The sequence below is a fragment of the Schistocerca piceifrons genome, chromosome 10, assembly GCF_021461385.2.
Source record: "Schistocerca piceifrons isolate TAMUIC-IGC-003096 chromosome 10, iqSchPice1.1, whole genome shotgun sequence".
Classification (NCBI taxonomy): Eukaryota; Metazoa; Arthropoda; class Insecta; order Orthoptera; family Acrididae; genus Schistocerca; species Schistocerca piceifrons.
The window spans coordinates 96,912,481-96,935,313 of NC_060147.1; the positions used below are offsets into that span (position 1 = coordinate 96,912,481).

Sequence of the window (22,833 nt, forward strand, 5' to 3'; positions counted from 1 at the left end):
CACCCATGACATCATCCGAGCTCGTACTCCATCTCTAATGACCCTGGTGTCAATGGGATGTTAAATCCAATCTTCGTTCCTACCTTTCATGTTGTTACAAATGACTTGAATCACTGACGGACAGCTACACATTTTTCATTGTATTCCACTTCCAATTCGTGAATAGCATGAATTCTATAAGGATGTGTCTTTAAACACTTGCGCAATTCTGTGAGGGCACTACCAATGGAGTGACTAGGCAGACTCAGTATGCATTTCACCATCTTCTTGGGACTCAGAGAATATGCACCTTGCATTTCTGTCAACTTATCTCATGTTATTGGCTCAGCCTCTTATTGGCGTACATGTTTGCGAAGGAAGAGTCTAAGTATTCGTCACACATCTGATGTAACGGGTGATAATTAACACTCTTTTGTGTAACGTGGAATCAATTTCTTCCTCAACAAAATAAGGATCATACTTGCAACAAAAAGTAAACATTTTTCTATAAGTTGCATCCCTTTTTGAATAAGGGTCTGAAAAAGGGGCCTCATTGCTGTTTGCTCCACATCTGAAATGAGATGCCCTCTGCCACAGTAACATATTCCAGGTGGACTAAAGAGGTTGTGCAATCAAGGGGTGTATGCTAAATTCATTGTACAAGGGTCATTCAAAAATTAAAGAGACAAATTGGTCTGGGAAAAAACTGTTTGTAGGGCAAGTTTGGGACTTTTATGGCTTTAAGTTGGCATCACTGGGATGAGCCCTGATCAGCTGATATATCAACATTGTTTTGTTTATAACCACAAAAATATGTTACAAGATGGCGAGTCAGCTTGAAAAGTCCACATCAGTTGAAGAACGTTCTGTTATTCGTTTTTTACTTGCTGAAGGTGAGGAACCAGTGAATATATACTGTAGAATGTTGTTAAGTTTGTGGTGAAGGTTGTATGAACTGTGCAAATTTTTTACACTTGGGTAGAGCCATTCAAAAATGGTCACGGTTCAGTGACGGAAATGCAACTGTTCGGCCAGAACAGTGTTTGTCAAACTCCCTCACTTGAAAGTCGAATTGATGACAATATTATGTGACTGTGGAAATAATAGTTGATGACGTTCAAGTTATTACTAGTACGCTTCATAACATTATCTGTAACAAGCTGAAGTACCGCAAAACATGTGCAAGATGGGTCCCAAAGGAGTTGATGCGACTACACAAGGAAAAAGGTTGAGAGTGTGCACAGAGATAAAGGAACATTATGAAAGAGAAGGTGAGCACTTCCTCAACAAAATTTTAACTTGTGATGAAACTTGGGTTTAATATCATGATCCAAAATTTAAAAAATAAAACAAGATCAAAACATATCAAGATCTGGAGTGCAATAAGTTGCTGAAAGTGCTTATCATGGGCTACAATCTGGACTACTTCACAGACATATGTAGTGATATCTTGGATTCTGTGTAAATGTTTTCAGTATAGAAAGGCATTACCATCTCGGTGAAAATTAATAATTGTAAAAGAGAAGATGCAACATCAGAATTAAAATCATCCAAAAATACTTCCGTAATTACCATAATATGATCAAATTGCCCTTCCCACTATATCTCTCCTTCCAACCCCCCCCCCCCCCTTCTGTCTCCCTCTCCCTCTCCCTCTCCCTCTCCCTCTACCCCTCCCCTTATAATAATGGAGGCAAGACATAAGAGAAATCAACACCCCTTCATATGATTCATTGACTCAGAAAGAGCATTTGACAAAGTAAAATGGTGCAAGATATTTGAAATCCTCAGACATGTAGGTATAAGCAATAGGGGAAGGCAGGTAATATACAGTATGCACAAGATCGAGGAGCAAGAAATAAGAATGAAAGACCAAGAATGAAGAGCTTGGGTTAGAGAAAGTGTAAGATAAGAATGTTAGTTTTGCCCCTACACTTCAGCCCTTTATGCAAAGAAGCAATGGCAATTATGGTGCTGTTTGTAAACTTGGAATGGATGCTACAATAAAGTAGACACCTAAATTTGAAGAAGAGATTTCTGAGAATGTAAATTAGAAGTACAGTATTCTATAGAAGTGAATTGTTGTCTGTTGGAAAAACAGAACAGGAGAGAAACAAAGTATTTAAGATTTGGTGATATAGGAGAAAATTGAAAATTATGTGAAATGATGAGGAAAAAAGCCCAGAGGTGTTCCACAGAATTGGCAGGGAAAGGAATGAGGGGAAAAAGAACCAACAAGAAGAAGGGACAAGATGACAAACTTGGGTTAAGACATCATCCGAGAATAACTTGCATGCCACTAGAGGGAGCTGTACATGACAAAACTTATGAAGGAAGATAAAGATTGAACTATATCTGACAAAGAATTGAAGATTAGCAGAGATGCTGGGTCGCAGAGAGGCACAATAAAAAATTGTCTAAGAAAGCTATTTGCCAAATAGGCGTTCATAAGAATAGACAACACACATGCATGCCTGCGTGCGTACGCGCGCGCGCGCCCACACACACACACACACGCACACACGCACACGCACACACGCACACACACACACACACACACACACACACACACAAATATGCAACTCACGTATGTTGTCTATTCTGACGAAGGCCTGATTGGTCAAAAGCTTTGCTTATCTGCAACACAGCATCTTTGTTACGTAATGAGAAGAAACTATTCTCTTGATTATACTGTCATTATTGGTAGTCTGGGGTGAAGAGGTTGGGACAGGAAAGGAAGTCATGGAGGCCCGCACCAAAGCAGTCAGAAGACTGATGACTTAAAAGTAAAAAAATTGACCCCTGAATGGTACACACCAACTTAAACTACTGCCCTTGAATTTTTGCCATACAGTTACTTCCTTGGGGTGTAACACTGCAATATGAGCAATATGTTAGTGTAATATTTGTTCCTTGTTACGGTGTAAGTTATGCCCACCACACAAAGTATGTTTTGATCGGTACTCCCCTTTCATCATTCTTCCAATCAGACCTGTATACTTGGTGTGCCTCTCCTCTGAGCCCACACAGCTGTGTACTGTGCCATCAGACACGTAACTGACAGACGGTAAGTGTGTGCTCACCGATGGGACGATAGAGCGTGCGTTACATCTGGGGCTTTCCTCCTGCACAGGTGAAGACGCCTCCACCATCTGCAGCTGTGGCAACACCGCCCACGACGCTGGACCGCACGTGGACGACAATGACGGTGGACCTGGAGGGGTCGCAGACGCACCTCCCAGACCGACGCCGGCCTGCCGCGACACCTGCTGTCACCCCCTCCTCCACAGACTCCTCAGTCACAACGAGCACCAGCAAAGTTGCTGTGAGTCATCCACACCACTACATACTGTAGAGTCCAAAAGTGGCCAGTTTGGTGGATGTATTGGTCATGATATAATGTTAGTGGTGATGTATTGTTCATCATGTAAACAAGGTATTCACATTCAGTTGCCACCAACCAATACAGCTAACTGAGATGAATACAATTGCCAGCCTGATTATAAAATGCTCATTGAAAGATCATCAAGACCCTTCAGACGCTATTTTTTTCTCTTCCTCTCTCTCTCTCTCCTAGGATTTGCAACCTACAAGGATACTGACAGTGTGTAAGGCTGACAGTAAAACTAGTGTGGTTATTAGCCAACATGGAAACATGGAGTAGAAAATTTGATCTCTTCAGTTCTATTAAGCTTGCAGCACAGAGATAACTGTCAACACTGGACCACAGTAACAACACACATTGCCATGAGAACACATTAAAAAAGGAAAAGAATAACTACTAAAAAGGAAATGCCAATCTAATTCGAATGAGAGCATCTTCAATTAATCTCTAGCAACAACTTAATATGTTTATTACTGAATCCAATTCCTGACTCTGTACCTTCACTCATATTGTTGCGTAAGGCTTATCTAAGTCTCAGTAGCACACCTAGTAACTTCTAGCCTCTAGTCTCAGTAAAAGAAAACTTTGAGTTCTTCAGTCTTCTTCTAACAAAATACCTTCACCCCACTCATGAACTGATTACAGTGTGCTCCCTTTGGCAGTTTATTTTAAGCTGTGTTGTCTGTGTCAGTCATCTTTTTGGCTACTCCACATAGAATTGCCAGCCTATTCCTTCTTCTTGCTTAAGCACTGCCTCTATAATCTGTTGCTCATACTCCATATTCCCCATATGCATTCCAACCTAACACCGACTGCCAGGGTCCCCAACGTAGTCCTGTACCCTGACAGCCAATTTCTATTTTCTTAGTCTTTTAAATGGCTATCTTGTAAACAATAATAACAACAAATTCAGTTACATGACTTCCTTCTATCCTGGAGCTGTGGTAGGTCTTCCAGATGACTCTCTTGATTCAGCTAACATCCAGAACCACAAATATTTCTTTTCAAAAGAAAAGTAATACTTTGCAACACCGCTAATAGCCTAATTGGAGTTCCCAGAGCCACTACAGCTCCATAACTACTCCCAGTACTACAGAAGCATTGTAATGAACATTATTGTGTCTGTTAACTTTTCTGTGTCTGGAGTTCCCTATTCTATTGTACTTGAATGCTTAGGTAAATGTACTTTCCGGCCTTTCCAAATTACTGAACAATATGCTGGTCATTCTTTTTCACTGGGGATCATTACCTTGGAGATGTTCTTCAACTCGTGGGTGAGACGCAGTGCCATCAATACCAGATTCCCTCAACAGACTTCAACCATTCCATTACATTTACTGAGTTCATACACACCACTCAGTCATGGGCTTACTAAATGAACTGTCATACAGTGGCAGGTATTTTACAAAAGAACACAATTCTACAGCCAGCAAACATTTATGTCAACATAAAAAACTGTTATGCAAACACATTAACAATTACCCAAGTAATAAGTGTAGCAAGTGTGTCCAGTGATGGGCACGCAGTGGAACGCCATAGAACTCCCACTATAGCTCTTTCACTTGTAGCTGATGTGGTGTCCCTGTGTAGCCTAGTGCCGATCTCTTGCTCCTCACCCCCCTCCGCCCCCCCCCTCCCCGCCGCTTTTTCTTCAGAAGGATCTAGACTAGTGTCACCAGCACACCAATGCAGACTGTCTTATTGCAGTCTGTGGTGGTGACATCGGGCTCCAAGACGGTGTTGTTCATCAAGCCGACAGCTGCCCGGCTGCCGACGACACCGCAGACGACGAAAGCAACTCCGACACCGCGACCCGTGCTGAGACCGAGACCCAGACCCAGACCTACAACTGGGACTGGAGGGCTGTTTGACGACTTCGATGACATCGCCGATGAGGATGACGAGGAGGAAGTGGAGACGGGCGAGACGGGTGGGTCACGTGGCAAAGTGGACCTGGGTGTGGCCAGCTCCAACCAGGAGAAGGTCGTGCTCGGCTCATCACCCGCGTCCACCCTCTTTGTCACCCACACGCACACACTCACGGTAAGAATCTGTAGCTACATGTTTGGGGTTGTAGTGCTTAGCTTCCTACCACCAGATGCACCTCAAGTTCAGAGCCCTCGGCCAGTGTACACCACAAAATGTAGAATTATTTTTATACATACTAACTATGGTACTGGGTAGTAAGCATCTTCAAACTCCCTTCATACCATTATCCAGTCACTTTAGTAATGAAAATTGGAAAATGTATAATTTGAAAACCATTTACTTCCTGGGGTGTAAAAAGAGGAGGCAGTCATTAGGTGTGAGATCAGTGTTCTAAGGTGGGTGTGTAAATTGCTCTCACCCAGTGATCCAAACTGTCCAGGCAAAGGCGCACATTGTCATATCTCCAGGCAGTTTTGGATCTGAGTGTTCCACTGCTCACTCTGTAAAGTGTTAAGAGATACATAATTTGTCTCGGTGCTGTTAGGATCATCGAGTATGAAAGATAAAAGCCATGTTCACAAAATCACTGTATTTGTTCAAAATAGTCTTCCCCTGAATCAATACACAGGTGAAATCATTATAAAAGTGTTTTGAAAAATTCACTGTAGTCCTTTTTGGGAAATGCATTTAGTACTGCAGAACAGTTTTCTCGGATTTACTTTTTGCATCACAACAGTGTCCGTTCATTGCCAACTTCAATTTGGTGAACAACCAGAAGTTGGCTGGGACCAAATCCGGTGAATATGGCAGGTAGTCCAGAACTGTGATCTGTCTGCTGGCCAATAATGATGATTTAAGAAGGGGAAAATCAAAATGGGCTGAGGCACGAATTGAAGTTCGCATTAGGGAGGGCGTCAGACTAGGGTAATCTGTGCAGCTGTGTTCGCCACAGTGCCACAGTGGTGTAATGTGTAGCACATCTGCCTAGTAAGCAGGACACCTAGGTTCAAGTCCCAGCCTTGCTTCAAATTTTAATTCATTACTTCAACTTCTATCCTTTAGAAAAACTGTTACAGTGTGCTTTAAAAATGGAATCTCCAGTTACGCCTCTCAGCCACTAGAATAACATAGGAATGCAAACAAAACTTAAGGTTCTCTAGCATCTGGCCCCAGATGTTTGGGACACCCTTTGCTTGTAAATGATAGAGACAACAGAGCCAGAAAGAAGTAATGATGCTGAGGCTGATGTTGATTTGATGATGCTCCGCAGGTGACAACTACGGAGACACAGGTGGTGAGCACGGCAGGACGGCCACCAGTGACGCGCACCGTCGTGCTCACCAAGACGCAGACGTCGACGGTTGTGGACACGGTCACCGAGACCCAGACACTGCTCCGGCCGACCAGTGTCTTCGCCACCGTCACCACCACGGTAAGGGAGTCCACCACCTTCGCCGACCCTTTGCTAATTGTTCCTTCACGTTCACTGTGTCTTTCTCAGGGGTCTTGGTTCTACTTAATAGCCAATCAGTTGGTTAGTGTACAAACAGGAATAATGTATAGAGATGTGGACTTTGCAGGTCTTCAGTGCACAGTGGGCCGTAATACACAACATTTGTCGATGCAGCTATACAGGTCAGGCTCGAAATGTGATAAGCTCACCATGCAAAATATTAGTCAGTCTCCTTTAAAGAGTGTGCTGGTTGTTTTGGAGTGCTATAAATAGTACAGAACTGTTAGCAGGTGGCCTTCTGACATTCTACCAGTGATGTAAGTCATGGCAGTGAAGTGTGTTGTATGAAATGTGATCAAAAAGTAATGGGAATTTCTGATTTAATTAAAGAATCTTTATTTATTTATTAGCATCAACTTTGTCCACTTCAAAGTAATCCCCCTCAGATGTAATACATTTGTCCCCATGTTATGCGTAGTTAGGGTGTTCAGCTCCTTCAGCAATTCTGTTTCATCCCATCAGTGGTGGCAAAATGACATCATTTCACAGTTCTCTTCAGCCTCAGGAATAGAAAGAAGTCACAGTGGCCATGTCCATTGAATATGGTGGCTGAGGTAACATAACTATTTTGTTTTTTTGCCAAAAAAATCATGAAGAAGCATTGAGATGTAAGCCGCAGCATTATCATGATGCAATGGTTTTGTCACAATTCTGGACATTTTCTTTGGACTGCTTCATGCAAATGGTGCATAACTCCCAGGTAGTATTGTTTATTGACCATATGACTGTAAGGCAGAAACTCATGATGCACTGCCCATTATGATCAAAGACAACAGTGAGAAGAACCGTCACATATGGTGGAACTTGTCAATTTTTGTTTTGGTCTTGGCTCTTCATGCAGTTTCCATTGGGATGATTGGGCCTTCATTTCAACATCACACCCATATACTCATGTTTTCTCATCTGTTATAGGCTTCTTTAGAAGTTCTGGATCATTGTCAACTTCATTCAGCCATTACAGAGCAATGTCTATAGCAAGTTGTTTTTGGTCGAAATTCAACAAATTTGGAACAAACTTTGCTGCTACACATTTCCCGCCCAAAACACCTGAAAAAATTGCTTGGCATGAGCCACAGCATATGCTGACATCATCAGCAACCTCCCTAAAGCATTTTCTTTACTTGTTTTACACAGATGTCAGTAACTGGTGTACTTGGCTCTCCAAAGCAGTCACTGTTTTCAATGTCTTCTGGACATTTATACCACTCGTAAACTCTAATGTTACTTATAGTAGGTTCCCCAAAAGCCACAGTCAACATGCTGAATGTGATGCTGCACTTTATTCCATTTTTCAGGAAACATTTAATGCAAATTCTTTGCTGCATTCAGAATCAAAAACTTGCTGAGCACTTCAAAACACATATAACCTTTTTGGCTGTCAACAATAAAGTAAATATTTAAAGCAGCAGAAAGTGCAAACATATGTCAGGAACATGTGTATCAACGAGATGAAAAGAAAATTTGAAAATCACATGTGTTGCATTGAATCATTGCACTAATATGGTCAACATAGAGATACGACAAAAAGGAGATATTGTGTTTGGATGTGCCCATTATGTGAATTTACTTACCTGATTTGTTGGTGCCTGAATGCGGACTGTATAATGTGTCCGTAAGGAATGGTGTATCGCTCACAGCCATGTAATACAGAGTTAGTTCAGTGGTCATGAAGAGACTCTAACTTACAGGGTCTGCAGATGAGCGTCATATCCCATCAATGACAGTCAGTTTCAAAACCGGTTGGAATTGCTGCTGCCAGTGAATGCAGCTTCATCTCAACCAGCTTACAAGTGAACATTGCAGAGGGACTACATTAGATGATTTGGAGGCAGGTACTTTGGCATCTCATCATGTCCAGATGCCTCTCCATTGTAATCTCCCCCCTTACTCATTAATCAATGCAACAATATGATTGTGATCATATTTACCTAATGTGCTTGATTTTGGATGAGGCTATTGCCTCCAACGAAAATCTGACTGGTCTGTGGAGGGAAATGTACAAGTCATTCTAAATAGTAACCTATTCTGCTCCGCACTTTCTATTTATTTGAATTTTGTTTGGTTCTTAAAAAATGCCATCACTCACATGAAACACGAAAAAAAAAAAAAAATGGTACCACATGACTCAAAGAGTCCATGACAAAAGTAATGGAAATAATACAGAAATTAATCAATACGGTTACCAGCCCAATTGGGCACTGTTTGTCCAATATCTGATCGATAATATGGACAGCAAAGAATACCTAACAGTTTGGCTCTAAAGTGTGGCAACAAAAAGTTGACATGTTTCTCACAACACAAGATGAATTGCAAAAGCAATTGTCTTATCACAGTAATACTCAGATATGTTAATTTGGGAAAGATATTTATACTGTAGTTACTATTAACATTTTCTGGTTTAAATAAGCAGCTATTGGCTTCCAACAGATTGACGATGCCAAAACACAAACCATGCCAGTACACAATAGCATTATTACAATAGAAACAGATATGAAATGTGTGAACTTAATTTATTTTTCTCTTTGATTTGAGGTTACTAGAATGACTTTAATTTCAGTTACTTTATTTTACTTTGTCTGCAATCAATTTACAAGACTGACTTTCCCTCTAAATATTATTGAAGAACACTTAACTTATTGAGACTTCAGTGTTAATTAATTTCAGTTATTTTAGCAAACAAACAAAACTGATGGTGATAGGCTTTTAATACTTTTCTTTCCTCTATTTAAACAACACTCTGGTATCCAGTAACTGGAAAGGAATGGGATGCTAAGTAGGTGACAATGACTGAGGATAATTATAAGATCAGGTACCTGCAGTTTTGTGGGCACACCTCGATTCCCAATGACCAAATTTGGTTCTATCTGCCATATTTCCTCTTCTACAATCAATGGTTCTATATTGTTTTCTAGTGAACCAAATACAAGTGTACGAAATGTTGGACCACCTTTGTGACTGGACTCAAGAGCTGCTATCAGATAAAACCAGTACGTCATTTGTAACAGAGAAAAATCTTCAGTCATTAAAGTTGCTTCAGGTGTACTGCAAGAGACTGATAGGGTAATATTTTTCACAATACTTATATATAACCCAGTGAACAAAGTCAGAAGCTGACAGTCTCACAGAGCTTCCGACGTTATCCACTGGGTTATATGTAAGTACTGTGAAAAGTAATTACCCTATGACACTCTCTTGCAGTGCACCTGAAGCGACTTTTATGACTGATGATTTCTCCCTGTTAAGAATGACATACTGGTCCTATTTGACAGCAGCTCTTCAGTCCAGTCACAAAGATGGTCCTATATTCTGTACACTTGTATTTGGTTCATTAGGAAACAGTACAGAACTATTGACTATAGAAGGGGATATATGGCAGCTAGAACCAAATCTACAAATTTTGTATTAGGGCACTTATACAGCCAGCTAAAGGTAGTATTGTGAATTAGGTTTATGAAAACTAGGTTCGAGAGCCCCACGCTAGCATAGTGTATGAGAGAAGAGTGTGTGCGAGATCAAAGCTTACGGAGTGGCCGTGTGTTTACCCAGGTGAGTGCTACGCAGCCCTTCCCAGTGGGAGTGTCCACCACCAGTGCCGTCTCCACGGTGATGACACCAGTGACCACCGCGGGCTCACCGCCCCCACCGCCAGCGGGGGCCGGGGACAGGCCCGGGGATCGCACGGAGGGCACGGGAGACACCTTCTTCGTAGTGGTGACCGATCCGCACCACAAGCTGCCTCCTCCCAGTGGAGCCCCGCTGCCGCCTGGCATCATTGAGTATGAGGTAAGGCTGCCTGCTGCGTAGACACTGTATTAAGGCACTTTCCATTCCACAATGTTAAGCATAAGTATAACATAAATTGATGAGCCAAAATTTTATGAGCAACTGCTTTACAACATGTTGGTCTATCTATGAAATGCAATACAGCAGCGATTCTGGGCAGCAGATAAGTTCTCTGTAGTCTTCTTGAGGTATATGTCTATGCACAGGTCATGTAATTCTTGTAAATTACAGTGTAACCCCACTTTTATGTTCCAAGAATTAACGTTTTCCCACCGTTTACGACATTTTTTATTGGTCCCGTCAAATTTCCTATGCCCACAATGTTAATTTGCACCTGATTTTGCGTCAACATATTTATAATTTTCCCGCGATTTATGCATTACAAAAAAATGTTTGTGGACAAAATATGATGCTGGCATGATGTTGGACGCCCAGTAGTGTTTACAAATATTAAGTGGTTAAGTTTCTTTGACACCAGGGCACTCTACTCAACTGATTTTAACCGATAAACGAGTAAAAGTTGTAACAATTCATGCCGTATCTCCTGCCACTGCCAAGCCCTATGGTGTGGTGGCTGATGGGAGTAACTAGGTTTGTTCGAAACTTCGAATGAAGATGTTGTGACCAATCACAATCGTTTCCAAACCGTCTCTACTGCGCAAATGCAGCTTCATAATTGTTGTGATCATTGTGACAGCTTTGTCGAACCATATTTAGCATGTCTTGGCGTGTGGCCAAGTGGAGTGCTACTTGTGTGTGTGTGTGTGTGTGTGTGTGTGTGTGTGTGTGTGTGTGTGTGTGTGTTTGTGTGTTTTTCTACATAACCGATGAGGCACAGTACCTGGTCACCTCAAAAAGACTACTACAGTGCAAGAGACACAGAGTAACACACATTCCAACACCATACAAAATACATATTTACACTTGACAATGAGAAAAAATGCTCGAAACGTGTCGTGGTAAGCATGAAAACATACGTAACTAGTGCAGTATTTCATTATTTAAATAATGAATGACATCTGCAGGCTTTCAAAAACATTGATTATGATGTGAAATTGAGTCAAACGTTCATACTTACCAGACAGTTATCAGTTCCAATTACATCAGCAATTTTTATTAGGTAACAAACCTTCATTAGACAAAAAAGTCCCTGAGAAGTCTGTTGATGCCTGTTATGTACATATATCATACATCAAGTGCAAGAGGGTACGCAACTTTTACGGCTTAAAGCATTATTTCCCACATTTTACATTTTCCTGCGGTTTACACCAATTTTTTTTAAGTCCCTTGTAAAGTGTGAAAGTGGGGTTTCACTGTACACAATACTGGGTTGTGGACAGAGAGCTAGTGCCCGACATCATCCCCTGATGTGTTCCGTTGGGTTCAGATTGGGCAGTTTTGGTGGTGCAGACATCAATACCAACTTTGCCTTCAGGGAAGGTATCAAACGTAAAGGGATGCAGGTGTTCCATAATAGTGATCATACAGGCCACATCTGTCACAGTGCCTTTGATTACCACCATGGATCTCGTGGAAGCCTACGTAAATGTCCCCCACCAGTCTGCATCTGTGGCACAGTGCACATTTCGAGCAGCTGTTAGCTGGATGACAGCGTACCTGGACATGACTGTTGATCTGGTTTAACGAGAATCTCGATTCACTTGGCAAAGCTGCACAATTCCACTGGTCTGTGGCTCAGTTTCTATGATCCCTTGCCCACTAGTGTTGTAAGTGACAATGTCACTAGGTCGACAGTGGAATACATAGGGGTCATTCTGCTGCATAGTAGCATGTTCAACAATGTGCACAGAATGGTGTGCAATGAAACACTTGCACTCTATCATCAGATCTGCAGGTCATCCCCATTCTGTGTTGCAGAGTGGGCAAGCCTGTGACATCCTCATTCTGTGATGGAGGAAGGATGTTAGACACCTTAGTGCCTACTGGTGGTTTCACCATCCTTTGACCACTTCCCGTAGATATTTATGACAGTAGCACACCAACAGTTGACCAGCTTTGCCCTTCAGAGATGCTCTTTTTCCAGGCGCTGAGCCATAACAATTTGGCCTTTGTCAAAATCACTTCTGTCAGTATATTTCACATTTTTGGCTCATATCATTACTGCAATGATTCTGCATTCGTCTTTGGCTTTACTCCATTACTTGGCTGCAATGCCAAGGGGCAGCATTCACTCTCATGGTGGGCAGTGCTTATCACGTTTTGGCTCATCACTATTAAGTCCCTCAAAATGACAAGAGAAAAAGCATTGTTAGCAGTAAGTCTTACATCCTGTCTCAAAAGGAGAATGCAGCACGTAAATGATTCATGTGGCACATAAAAATAGATACTCACTGTAGTGGTATAGTATGTCCCATTGCAACAGAAATGTCACACAAACGAATTTGGGTTTCTTGAAGTGAGTGATCCACAACAAAAATAACTTAAAGAGAGACCTGAGTTTCTCCTGGCGTATACAACTTTCAAATAACTTCCGGGAATTCAGCCAGGTAACACTTTCAGCGACCGCCGATATTTCGGCGGGAGAACACCCCGCCATTTTCAAGGCAAACTGCAACGGACAGGCGACGTACATGCAAATTTAATACCTCGGTTCTCGGACCCAAGCAGGAAAGATAACACACACACACTGAACACTAGTGCCACCAAAGATGGCCAAAGTCAGAGCTATCGATAGTGAGACTATGAATTCGCAGGTGAGGTAGCATTGAGTCTGTCCCTCTGTTTCTTGACAAGGGAGAGAGCCGGAATCCAAACAGAGTTTAAACAGAAACCTCCATCCCTGTTAACAAGGTTGCTCGCTAATTTAATCTCAACTGCCTCCCGAATCACACTGTCCCAATAGCTGGACGTGCATGCCAATATCTCGGTGTTATTATATAACATGGAGTGACCAGTATCCAAGCAATGTTCGGCAATAGCAGATCTATTTGGCTGCTGTAATCGTGTGTGCCGTTTATGCTCAGTACATCTGTCCTCCACGGTCCTGATAGTTTGACCAATATATGCCATGCCGCAGCTACAAGGGACACGATATACACCCGCCTTACGCAGTCCAAGATCATCCTTAACGGAACTCAAAAGTGCTCTAATTTTAGATGGAGGTCGGAAAACACATTTCACATCGTATTTCCGTAAAATACAACCGATCTTATTGGACGTGTTTCCTACGTAAGGCAAGAAGGCAGTAGACTTAGGTGTTGACTCAGAATTATCATCAATCACCTGATGTACAGTTGGTCGATAGCGCAACGCACGTTCAATCTGTCCATCACTGTAACCATTTTGACGAAATGTAACTTCAAGATGGGACAGCTCAGCTGGCAAAGTCTCAGCGTCAGAAACGATATGTGCCCTGTGTACCAAGGTACGAAGTACCCCTTCACGCTGAGCCGAATGGTGACAACTATTAGCTTGTAAGTACAAGTCGGTGTGAGTACGTTTCCTGTATACTGCATGTCCCAATGATCCATCATCCTTCCTCCTAACCAACACGTCGAGAAAGGGAAGGCAACCATCCTTTTCCACCTCCATCGTAAAACGAATGTTCGGGTGGATCGAGTTCAGATGTTCTAGAAAGACATTAAAATTCTCCCTACCGTGAGGCCAAACAACGAAGGTATCGTCAACGTATCTATAGAAACAGGCGGGTTTTAAAGGCGCCGACTCCAATGCACGTTCCTCGAAGTCTTCCATAAACAAATTTGCGATCACAGGAGACAACGGACTACCCATCGCAACTCCATCTGTCTGCTCGTAATACTGGTCATTAAATAAAAAGTAAGTGGATGTCAACACATGCCTAAAGTGATCGCAAATTTGTTTATGGAAGACTTCGAGGAACGTGCATTGGAGTCGGCGCCTTTAAAACCCGCCTGTTTCTATAGATACGTTGACGATACCTTCGTTGTTTGGCCTCACGGTAGGGAGAATTTTAATGTCTTTCTAGAACATCTGAACTCGATCCACCCGAACATTCGTTTTACGATGGAGGTGGAAAAGGATGGTTGCCTTCCCTTTCTCGACGTGTTGGTTAGGAGGAAGGATGATGGATCATTGGGACATGCAGTATACAGGAAACGTACTCACACCGACTTGTACTTACAAGCTAATAGTTGTCACCATTCGGCTCAGCGTGAAGGGGTACTTCGTACCTTGGTACACAGGGCACATATCGTTTCTGACGCTGAGACTTTGCCAGCTGAGCTGTCCCATCTTGAAGTTACATTTCGTCAAAATGGTTACAGTGATGGACAGATTGAACGTGCGTTGCGCTATCGACCAACTGTACATCAGGTGATTGATGATAATTCTGAGTCAACACCTAAGTCTACTGCCTTCTTGCCTTACGTAGGAAACACGTCCAATAAGATCGGTCGTATTTTACGGAAATACGATGTGAAATGTGTTTTCCGACCTCCATCTAAAATTAGAGCACTTTTGAGTTCCGTTAAGGATGATCTTGGACTGCGTAAGGCGGGTGTATATCGTGTCCCTTGTAGCTGCGGCATGGCATATATTGGTCAAACTATCAGGACCGTGGAGGACAGATGTACTGAGCATAAACGGCACACACGATTACAGCAGCCAAATAGATCTGCTATTGCCGAACATTGCTTGGATACTGGTCACTCCATGTTATATAATAACACCGAGATATTGGCATGCACGTCCAGCTATTGGGACAGTGTGATTCGGGAGGCAGTTGAGATTAAATTAGCGAGCAACCTTGTTAACAGGGATGGAGGTTTCTGTTTAAACTCTGTTTGGATTCCGGCTCTCTCCCTTGTCAAGAAACAGAGGGACAGACTCAATGCTACCTCACCTGCGAATTCATAGTCTCACTATCGATAGCTCTGACTTTGGCCATCTTTGGTGGCACTAGTGTTCAGTGTGTGTGTGTTATCTTTCCTGCTTGGGTCCGAGAACCGAGGTATTAAATTTGCATGTACGTCGCCTGTCCGTTGCAGTTTGCCTTGAAAATGGCGGGGTGTTCTCCCGCCGAAATATCGGCGGTCGCTGAAAGTGTTACCTGGCTGAATTCCCGGAAGTTATTTGAAAGATAACTTAAAGAGTTCCACAAAGTTGAAAGGTCATAAGTTTGACCAAATTAAATTCTGGAGTGTAACATATAGTTTACCAGTTATTTGAACAAGTTAAGTTCTGAAATAGCAAGCAATAGTTAAAGTCTGGAGTCTCAGGCAGATGTTAAAGTACAGAAAGTTGTAACAGAATCGCCACCCTCGGAATTTCTCCGGTTCATACTTCGCTGATGATGTCCTGAGGAGAGAACTGTATGAATTTTCTAAATTTGTAGAAATACTACCAGTACTACGTCTGGCACTGTCAGAGTGGTGAAGAAGTAGTGAAGTAGAGTATACCGAGGCATCCCAGCACGGCACCATTAAGTGGGCTAAGTCTGGTCCCTGGGCAACCTGCAGAGGGGAGAGGCATCCCATTGTAGTGAGTGATGTCGTGGCAAGAGTCATTCAAAGGTTGCTTGTTGCACTGGAAGTGACTTCTGGAGCTGGAGTGTGAGTCTAAATAACAGCCCCGTGGTGTGATAACCCACATGTGATTAGCTCCAGTCAATTTCTGGTCTGCGCATGCGAATCGTAGCTGGGCGTGTGTCTCAGTGTGCTGTCGGTCTGACTGTGCAACTCACCTGTTTGAGTTACTGCAGTTTCTGGTCAACATATAAATTATTTTTAAATAGTAATTTATATGTATAACATATAAATTATTTTAAAATAACAATTTATATGTATAACAACTGGAAGTTGAAACAGAAGTGATTTATTTCACTTCTTTGCACAACAGCAAAATATGGTAAGAGCGAGCGTCCAAAGATAATCAGAGCCTTCACATTGTAAAAGAGATGTATGACCAGCCAGAAGATCTACCAAAGAAGTCATGCTAGAGTCCAAGCACTACCAAAAAAAGTGTCAGAAACAATTACATATAGAATGCTGATTGATAGCCAAGTAGCCTCATGATGTCTGGGGTTCCTCCCATCTCATGTCTCCTTACACCCTCTCACAGTGGTCAGTGAAGTCTTTGGTTGTGATGATTGTAGGCTGTCACTCTGACTGAGATTAAGCACTATCATCACGCTGTCAGTAGACTCCAATATTTGATAGGTCACATTCATCACAATCAGCTTTTTGACACCCCATACTGGCTGAAGACCTTGTCTAAACTACAATGTGCATTGCAGTCTGCAGCTAAATGCATTCACGCTAGTCTTCCACATTTTTCTAGTGTCATTTACTCAGCTTCCAGTAGGTTCTTGGAAACCTGCCAAGAAATTCCTGTGACCATCTACTTTTTTTTCAATCATAACTATGTCATCCATTCCAGTCTTTACCTGATGCATTAGTTTTCCCATTTCTCTTAATAATTTCCAACATGTATCTCTCCCCACAGGTTCCAACACAACCCTTAATTTTCAAATTTTTCTTTTGTTAAAGTCCATGTCTCTCTGCCACAAATCGAAATCCTTCATTTTAAAAACTTTTTTACTTTCTATGTGCACTCAGTGCAACTTTCATTTCTCTGTATATTTCTTTTGCTGTCCATCCATTGGCAGCAGACATCACTAGCCGCACATTATAAATGCTGATAGTGACCATTTCTAGCAAATTAAGAAATACTTTCAGATAGAGAAATTCAATCCAAAGCACAATTTCTCAGACTCTGCAAAGGCTACACTGTGATATCAGACTTCGACAGGATGGAAACCGGCATGTCTACGTGCCTATTGTACCAACTTCTGACCTACTGTTTGGTGACTTTCAAGCTGACTTGTGATCACCTTGGGTGATGTACAACTCCAATGTGTGGATACGGACAGGTGGACAAGGAGGACGAGCAGGGCTCGCGGCAGGATTCAGACGGAGCGAGCGGCAACGTGCTGCTAACGGCCGGTGTGGGCGGTGGCAGCACTTCGACGTCCTCGTCTTGCCGGCCCGAGTGCAGCGCGGCACGCAACGAGGTGTGCCAGAGGGCTGCAGATGGCCACCCACGCTGCCTCTGCCGGCCCGGGTTCGCCAGGATCTTCCCGGACCGACCCTGCAAGCGTGAGTACCACTGACTAGAGATGGCTAGCACCGAGAGCTTAGAGGAGGACTTTGTGAGATCCAACTGCATTTATTTCAAATTACGTTAGTATGAGCTTCCACTAATAATTCAGAATTTCAAATGCACAGCCCCTGTGGAAAATCTTATCTCGAGTTCATCGAGTGCCCAGGCTTGGCAGACCACTTGTCAATTTTTTGTTTGACACAGTCTTAATTTTACAAAACTTTGAGTAATGTTTGTTGATTATTGAATGGTAAAAAAAAAAAAAAACAACATAAGTGAAATGCACCAAAATATGTCATTGCATTATCGTTGCCACACTAACACTTGGCAAGAACAGTGCAGTGACGTCTTGAAAAACATGCACACCTTAACTGTCAGAGCTCCAGCTTGCTACACCCCATTGATATTCTCCCAAGACTCTTGACAACTGTCCCCCTTCAGCTGATGCAACTCTTTTTATTTTGGTGGTTTGTGACTTCATTTTAATGGCATCAGACAAGCCCTGTATTAGAATTATGTCATGTCTTACAAATAAAATCAAGTTTCGTATACTTTTAAGTTATGCTAATGACCAGATGACATTTGGAGTCCCTCAGATTTCAGGCCTGCTTGCGTGCAAGTTGTGTTTATAATTTATGAATTGAGCCAAGTTAAAAGGGGGCTGAAAGACTAGAAACATACAAAAACAAACACCGATACAAAAATTCCAAATTAAAAATTTAACTGAATGTTATTATGATGCAAAATACTAACATGAATTCTTTACAGACGAATGGAAAAACTGGTAGAAGCCAACCTCAGGGAAGATCAGTTTAGATTCCATAGAAATATTGGAACATGTGAGGCAATACTAACCTTACGACTTATCTTAGAAGAGAGATTAAGGAAAGGCAAACCTACGTTTCTAGCACTTGTAGACTTAGAGAAAGCTTTTGACAATGTTGACTGGAATACTCTCTTTCAAATTCTGAAGGTGGCAGGGGTAAAATACAGGGAGCGAAAGGCTATTTACAATTTGTACAGAAACCAGATGGCAGTTATAAGAGTCAAGGGACATGAAAGGGAAGCAGTGGTTGGGAAGGGAGTGAGACAGGGTTGTAGCCTCTCCCCAATGTTATTCAATCTGTGTAGTGAGCAAGCAGTAAAGGAAACAAAAGAAAAGTTCGGAGTACGTATTAAAATCCATGGAAAAGAAATAAAAACTTTGAGGTTCGCTGATGACATTGTAATTCTGTCAGACACAGCAAAGGACTTGGAAGAGCAGTTGAACGGAATAGACAGTGTCTTGAAAGGAGGGTATAAGATGAACATCAACAAAAGCAAAGTGAGGATAATGGAATGTAGTCGAATTAAGTCAGGTGATGCTGAGGGAAATAGATTAGGAAATGAGACACTTAAAGTAGTAAAGGTGTTTTGCTATTTAGGGAGCAAAATAACTGATAATGGTCGATGTAGAGAGGATATAAAATGTAGACTGGCAATGGCAAGGAAAGCGTTTCTGAAGAAGAGAAATTTGTTAACATCGAGTAAAGATTTAAGCGTCAGGAAGTCGTTTCTGAAAGTATTTGTATGGAGTGTAGCCATGTATGGAAGTGAAACATGGACGATAAATAGTTTGGATAAGAAGAGAATAGGAGCTTTTGAAATGTGGTGCTACAGAAGAATGCTGAAGATTAGATGGGTAGATCACATAACTAATGAGGAGGTATTGAATAGGATTGGGGAGAAGAGAAGTTTGTGGCACAACTTGACTAGAAGAAGGGATCAGTTGGTAGGACATGTTCTGAGACATCAAGGGATCACCAATTTAGTATTGGAGGGCAGTGTGGAAGGTAAAAATCGTAGAGGGAGACCAAGAGATGAATACACTAAGCAGATTCAGAAAGATGTAGGTTGCAGTAGTTACTGGGAGATGAAGAAACTTGCACAGGATACGGTAGCATGGAGAGCTGCATCAAACCAGTCTCAGGACTGAAGACCACAACAACAACAACATTGTGATGTACACTGATCAGCCAGAACATTATGACCTCCTAACTAAGAGCTGGTACCTCCACCTTCGGCACCGATAACAGTAGTGATCCATCATGCCGGGGGAACAATGAGGCCTCGGTAGGTCACTGGAAGGAGTTGGTACCACATCCGCACACGTGAGTCACCTAATTCCCATGAATTGAGGGGAGGGGAGGGGGGGGGGTGGGGGTGATGAGCTCTGACATCGTATTCAATCACATCCCAGATGTGTTCATTTGGGTTTAGATCTGGCAAATAGGAGTGGGGCCAGTACATCAATTGGAACTCACCACTGTGTTCCTTGGGCCACTCCATCACACTCCGTGTGACACAGTGCATTATATTGCTGAAAAATGCCACTGCCATTGGGGAACATTATCATCATGAAGGGGTGTACATGGTCTGCAACTAGTGTATGATACTCCTTGGCCATCATGTTGCCTTGCAAGAGGTCCACTGGACTCATGGATACCCAAGCGAGTCTTCCCCAGAACATAATGGAGCTACTTCTAGCTTGTCTCTATCCTGCAGTACTGATATCAAGGAGATGTTCGCCTGGAAGATGATGGATTTGTGCCCTACCATTAGTATCAGGAAGGGCCAAAGTCCAATGCCGGCAGTCATTTCAGTCTTCGTTGCCAATTTTGTGGTGTTAACATCGGCACATGCGTAAGTTGTCAACTGTGGAGGGCCATTTTTATGAGTGTATAGTGCATTGTGTGTTCAGACACACTTGTACTCTGCCCAGCGAGTCTGATGTTAGTTCCGCCACGGTTCCCTGTCTGTCCTGTTTTACCAGTTTGTCCAGCCTACGACATCCAATATCTGTAATGATGGGTGGCTGCCCAACCCCATGATGTCAGGAGGTGGTTTCACCCTGTGTTGAACACACTCGCTACAGCACTCTTTGAATACCTGACAAATCATGCAGTTTCCAAAATGCTCGTGCTGAGCTTCCAGGCCATCATAATCTGCCCCCAGTCAAACTCAGACCGATAGTAGGCCGGCAGTCGTAATGTTCTGGCTCATCAGTGTATAGCAAATGATTATATGATTGGAAGTCTGAAATTGGATTTTGTCCAGGCAAATTATTACACAAGTTATCAACATATCTTTATTGATAATTAGTTAATTGTGATTAAAACATCATCTTTTAAGTAACTTGGTTATCGGAAATGAGCTATTTTGACCTCGTGCTTTGTATGAAATCCCTCAATTGCTTCAAACTGCCTTTCTAAAGAAAGTGTCAAAGTTAATATTACCAGTTCTCTCATGGCAGTTTTTGCTCAGTTAGTTCATGAAAGATATCCCCTGTAAAACCTGTGAATGCAAAACGATTTAGAAAAGATATCCGAATGGAGTGAAAATTGGCAGTTGACCCTAAATAACGAAAAGTGTGAGGTCATCCACATGAGTGCTAAAAGGAATTCATTAAACTGTGGTTACATGATAAATCAGTCTAATCTAAAAGCTGTAAATTCAACTAAATACCTAGGTATTACAATTACGAACAACTTAAATTGGAAGGAACACATCAAAAATGTTGTTGGGAAGGGTAACCAAAGACTGCATTTTATTGGCAGGACACTTGGAAAACGTAACAGATCTACTAAGGAGACTGCCTGCACTACGCTTGTACGTCCTCTTTTAGAATACTACTGCGTGGTGTGGGATCCTTACCAGGTAGGACTGACGGAGTACATCAAAAAAGTTCAAAGAAGGGCAGCACATTTTGTATTATCGTGAAATATGGGAGAGAGTGTCACAGAAATGATACAGAATTTGGGCCGAACATCATTAAAAGAAAGGCATTTTTCGTTGCGGTGGAATCTTCTCACAAAATTCCAATTACCAACTTTCTCCTCCAAATGCGAAAATATTTTCTTGACACCGACCTACATAGGGAGAAACGGTCACTATGATAAAATAAGGGAAATCAGAGCTCGTACGGAAATATATAGGTGTTCGTTCTTTCCGCACACTATACGACATTGGAATAATGGAGAATTGTGAAACTGGTTCAATGAACCCTCTGCCAGGCACTTAAATGTGATTTGCAGAGTATCCATGTAGATGTAGACGGTTCTGATTTTCAATACATGTTAATAAAGCTAGGGATAATTACTGAAAGAATACGGAAATCGGAAGATCATTTCCAGCAGTTTTATGTAGTGGCCAAAAGCGTCTGTTATGAGAGAACCAAAGTTTATGTTATACTTTACGAAGGAATTATCATCTGAAACATTTGATTAGGAATAGATCTAGTGGTCATGATTGATCTCAGATACATGAAAACATCAGTGATTTAAACAGAATTAAATCACATCTGTTTCCGAGAATGGAAAGGATTCAAACCATATAGGTGGCTGCAGTTGTAAAGTCCTCCGTTCTTGAATGTTTATCCAGTGTGTTTTCATCAGAAATGTAGTATTTCATGTTGTATCATGCACCTCCAAAGAAAACAGTTTCATCTAACTGAAGGAAAATACGTCCACTTTCTGAAGTTAGTTTCTCAAACAAATCTTACATTTTGCATAAAAAACACATTTTTGGATTAGTGTATATTCTTTGCTAGGCAATATTTCTTATTCTGTTTTAAGAAAATTATTTGGTAAAAAAATATACAGGGTTGTATAAACAGAATTATAAAATATGCGTATTCCAAAACTGATTTCTTAAATATATCTTTTGATTTAAATAATTTAGGAACAAAGGACACTTCTTCCCAAATAGCAGAAGCATTGAGTCGTCAACATGCTCACACAAAGGAGAGAGAAAATTTCCTGGCTTCCAGAATAAATCCTTTGTCAAGCTAGAGTACAAAAGAAACACACACCCACACCATATTCATACCTCATGGCACTGTGGAAAACATGAGTATGTGTGCTGTTCATAACAGCCAGACATTTCACATGAGTATTGCAGGTGGACATATACTCTTCTGCCACACCTCATGAATGTTCTTTCACTCACCTCGTCACCTCTACAACTGAGCCCCTCACGCAGAAGATATTGCACAGTTGTAGCTCCATTGATAGCAGTTCACCTGGACTACAATGGGGATCACTACAAATGATTAATAGGATGTTTAGCTGTTGTCAGTCGGTATTAAGATATTTTTTTAGGTGAG

At 41.9% G+C, this 22,833-nt stretch overlaps 1 protein-coding gene across 1 annotated transcript in view; it reads left to right on the top strand.

Annotated features, from left to right (window-relative positions):
* The window catches only part of LOC124718721, a 181,759-nt gene that overhangs the window by 123,422 nt on the left and 35,504 nt on the right, over positions 1-22,833 (top strand). Inside the window, exons 26-30 of the mRNA XM_047244339.1 lie at positions 3,113-3,304; positions 5,072-5,407; positions 6,564-6,725; positions 10,353-10,589; positions 17,461-17,686. Of these exons, the coding sequence (XP_047100295.1) occupies positions 3,113-3,304; positions 5,072-5,407; positions 6,564-6,725; positions 10,353-10,589; positions 17,461-17,686 (1,153 nt within the window). The remainder of the gene's footprint in view (positions 1-3,112; positions 3,305-5,071; positions 5,408-6,563; positions 6,726-10,352; positions 10,590-17,460; positions 17,687-22,833) is intronic.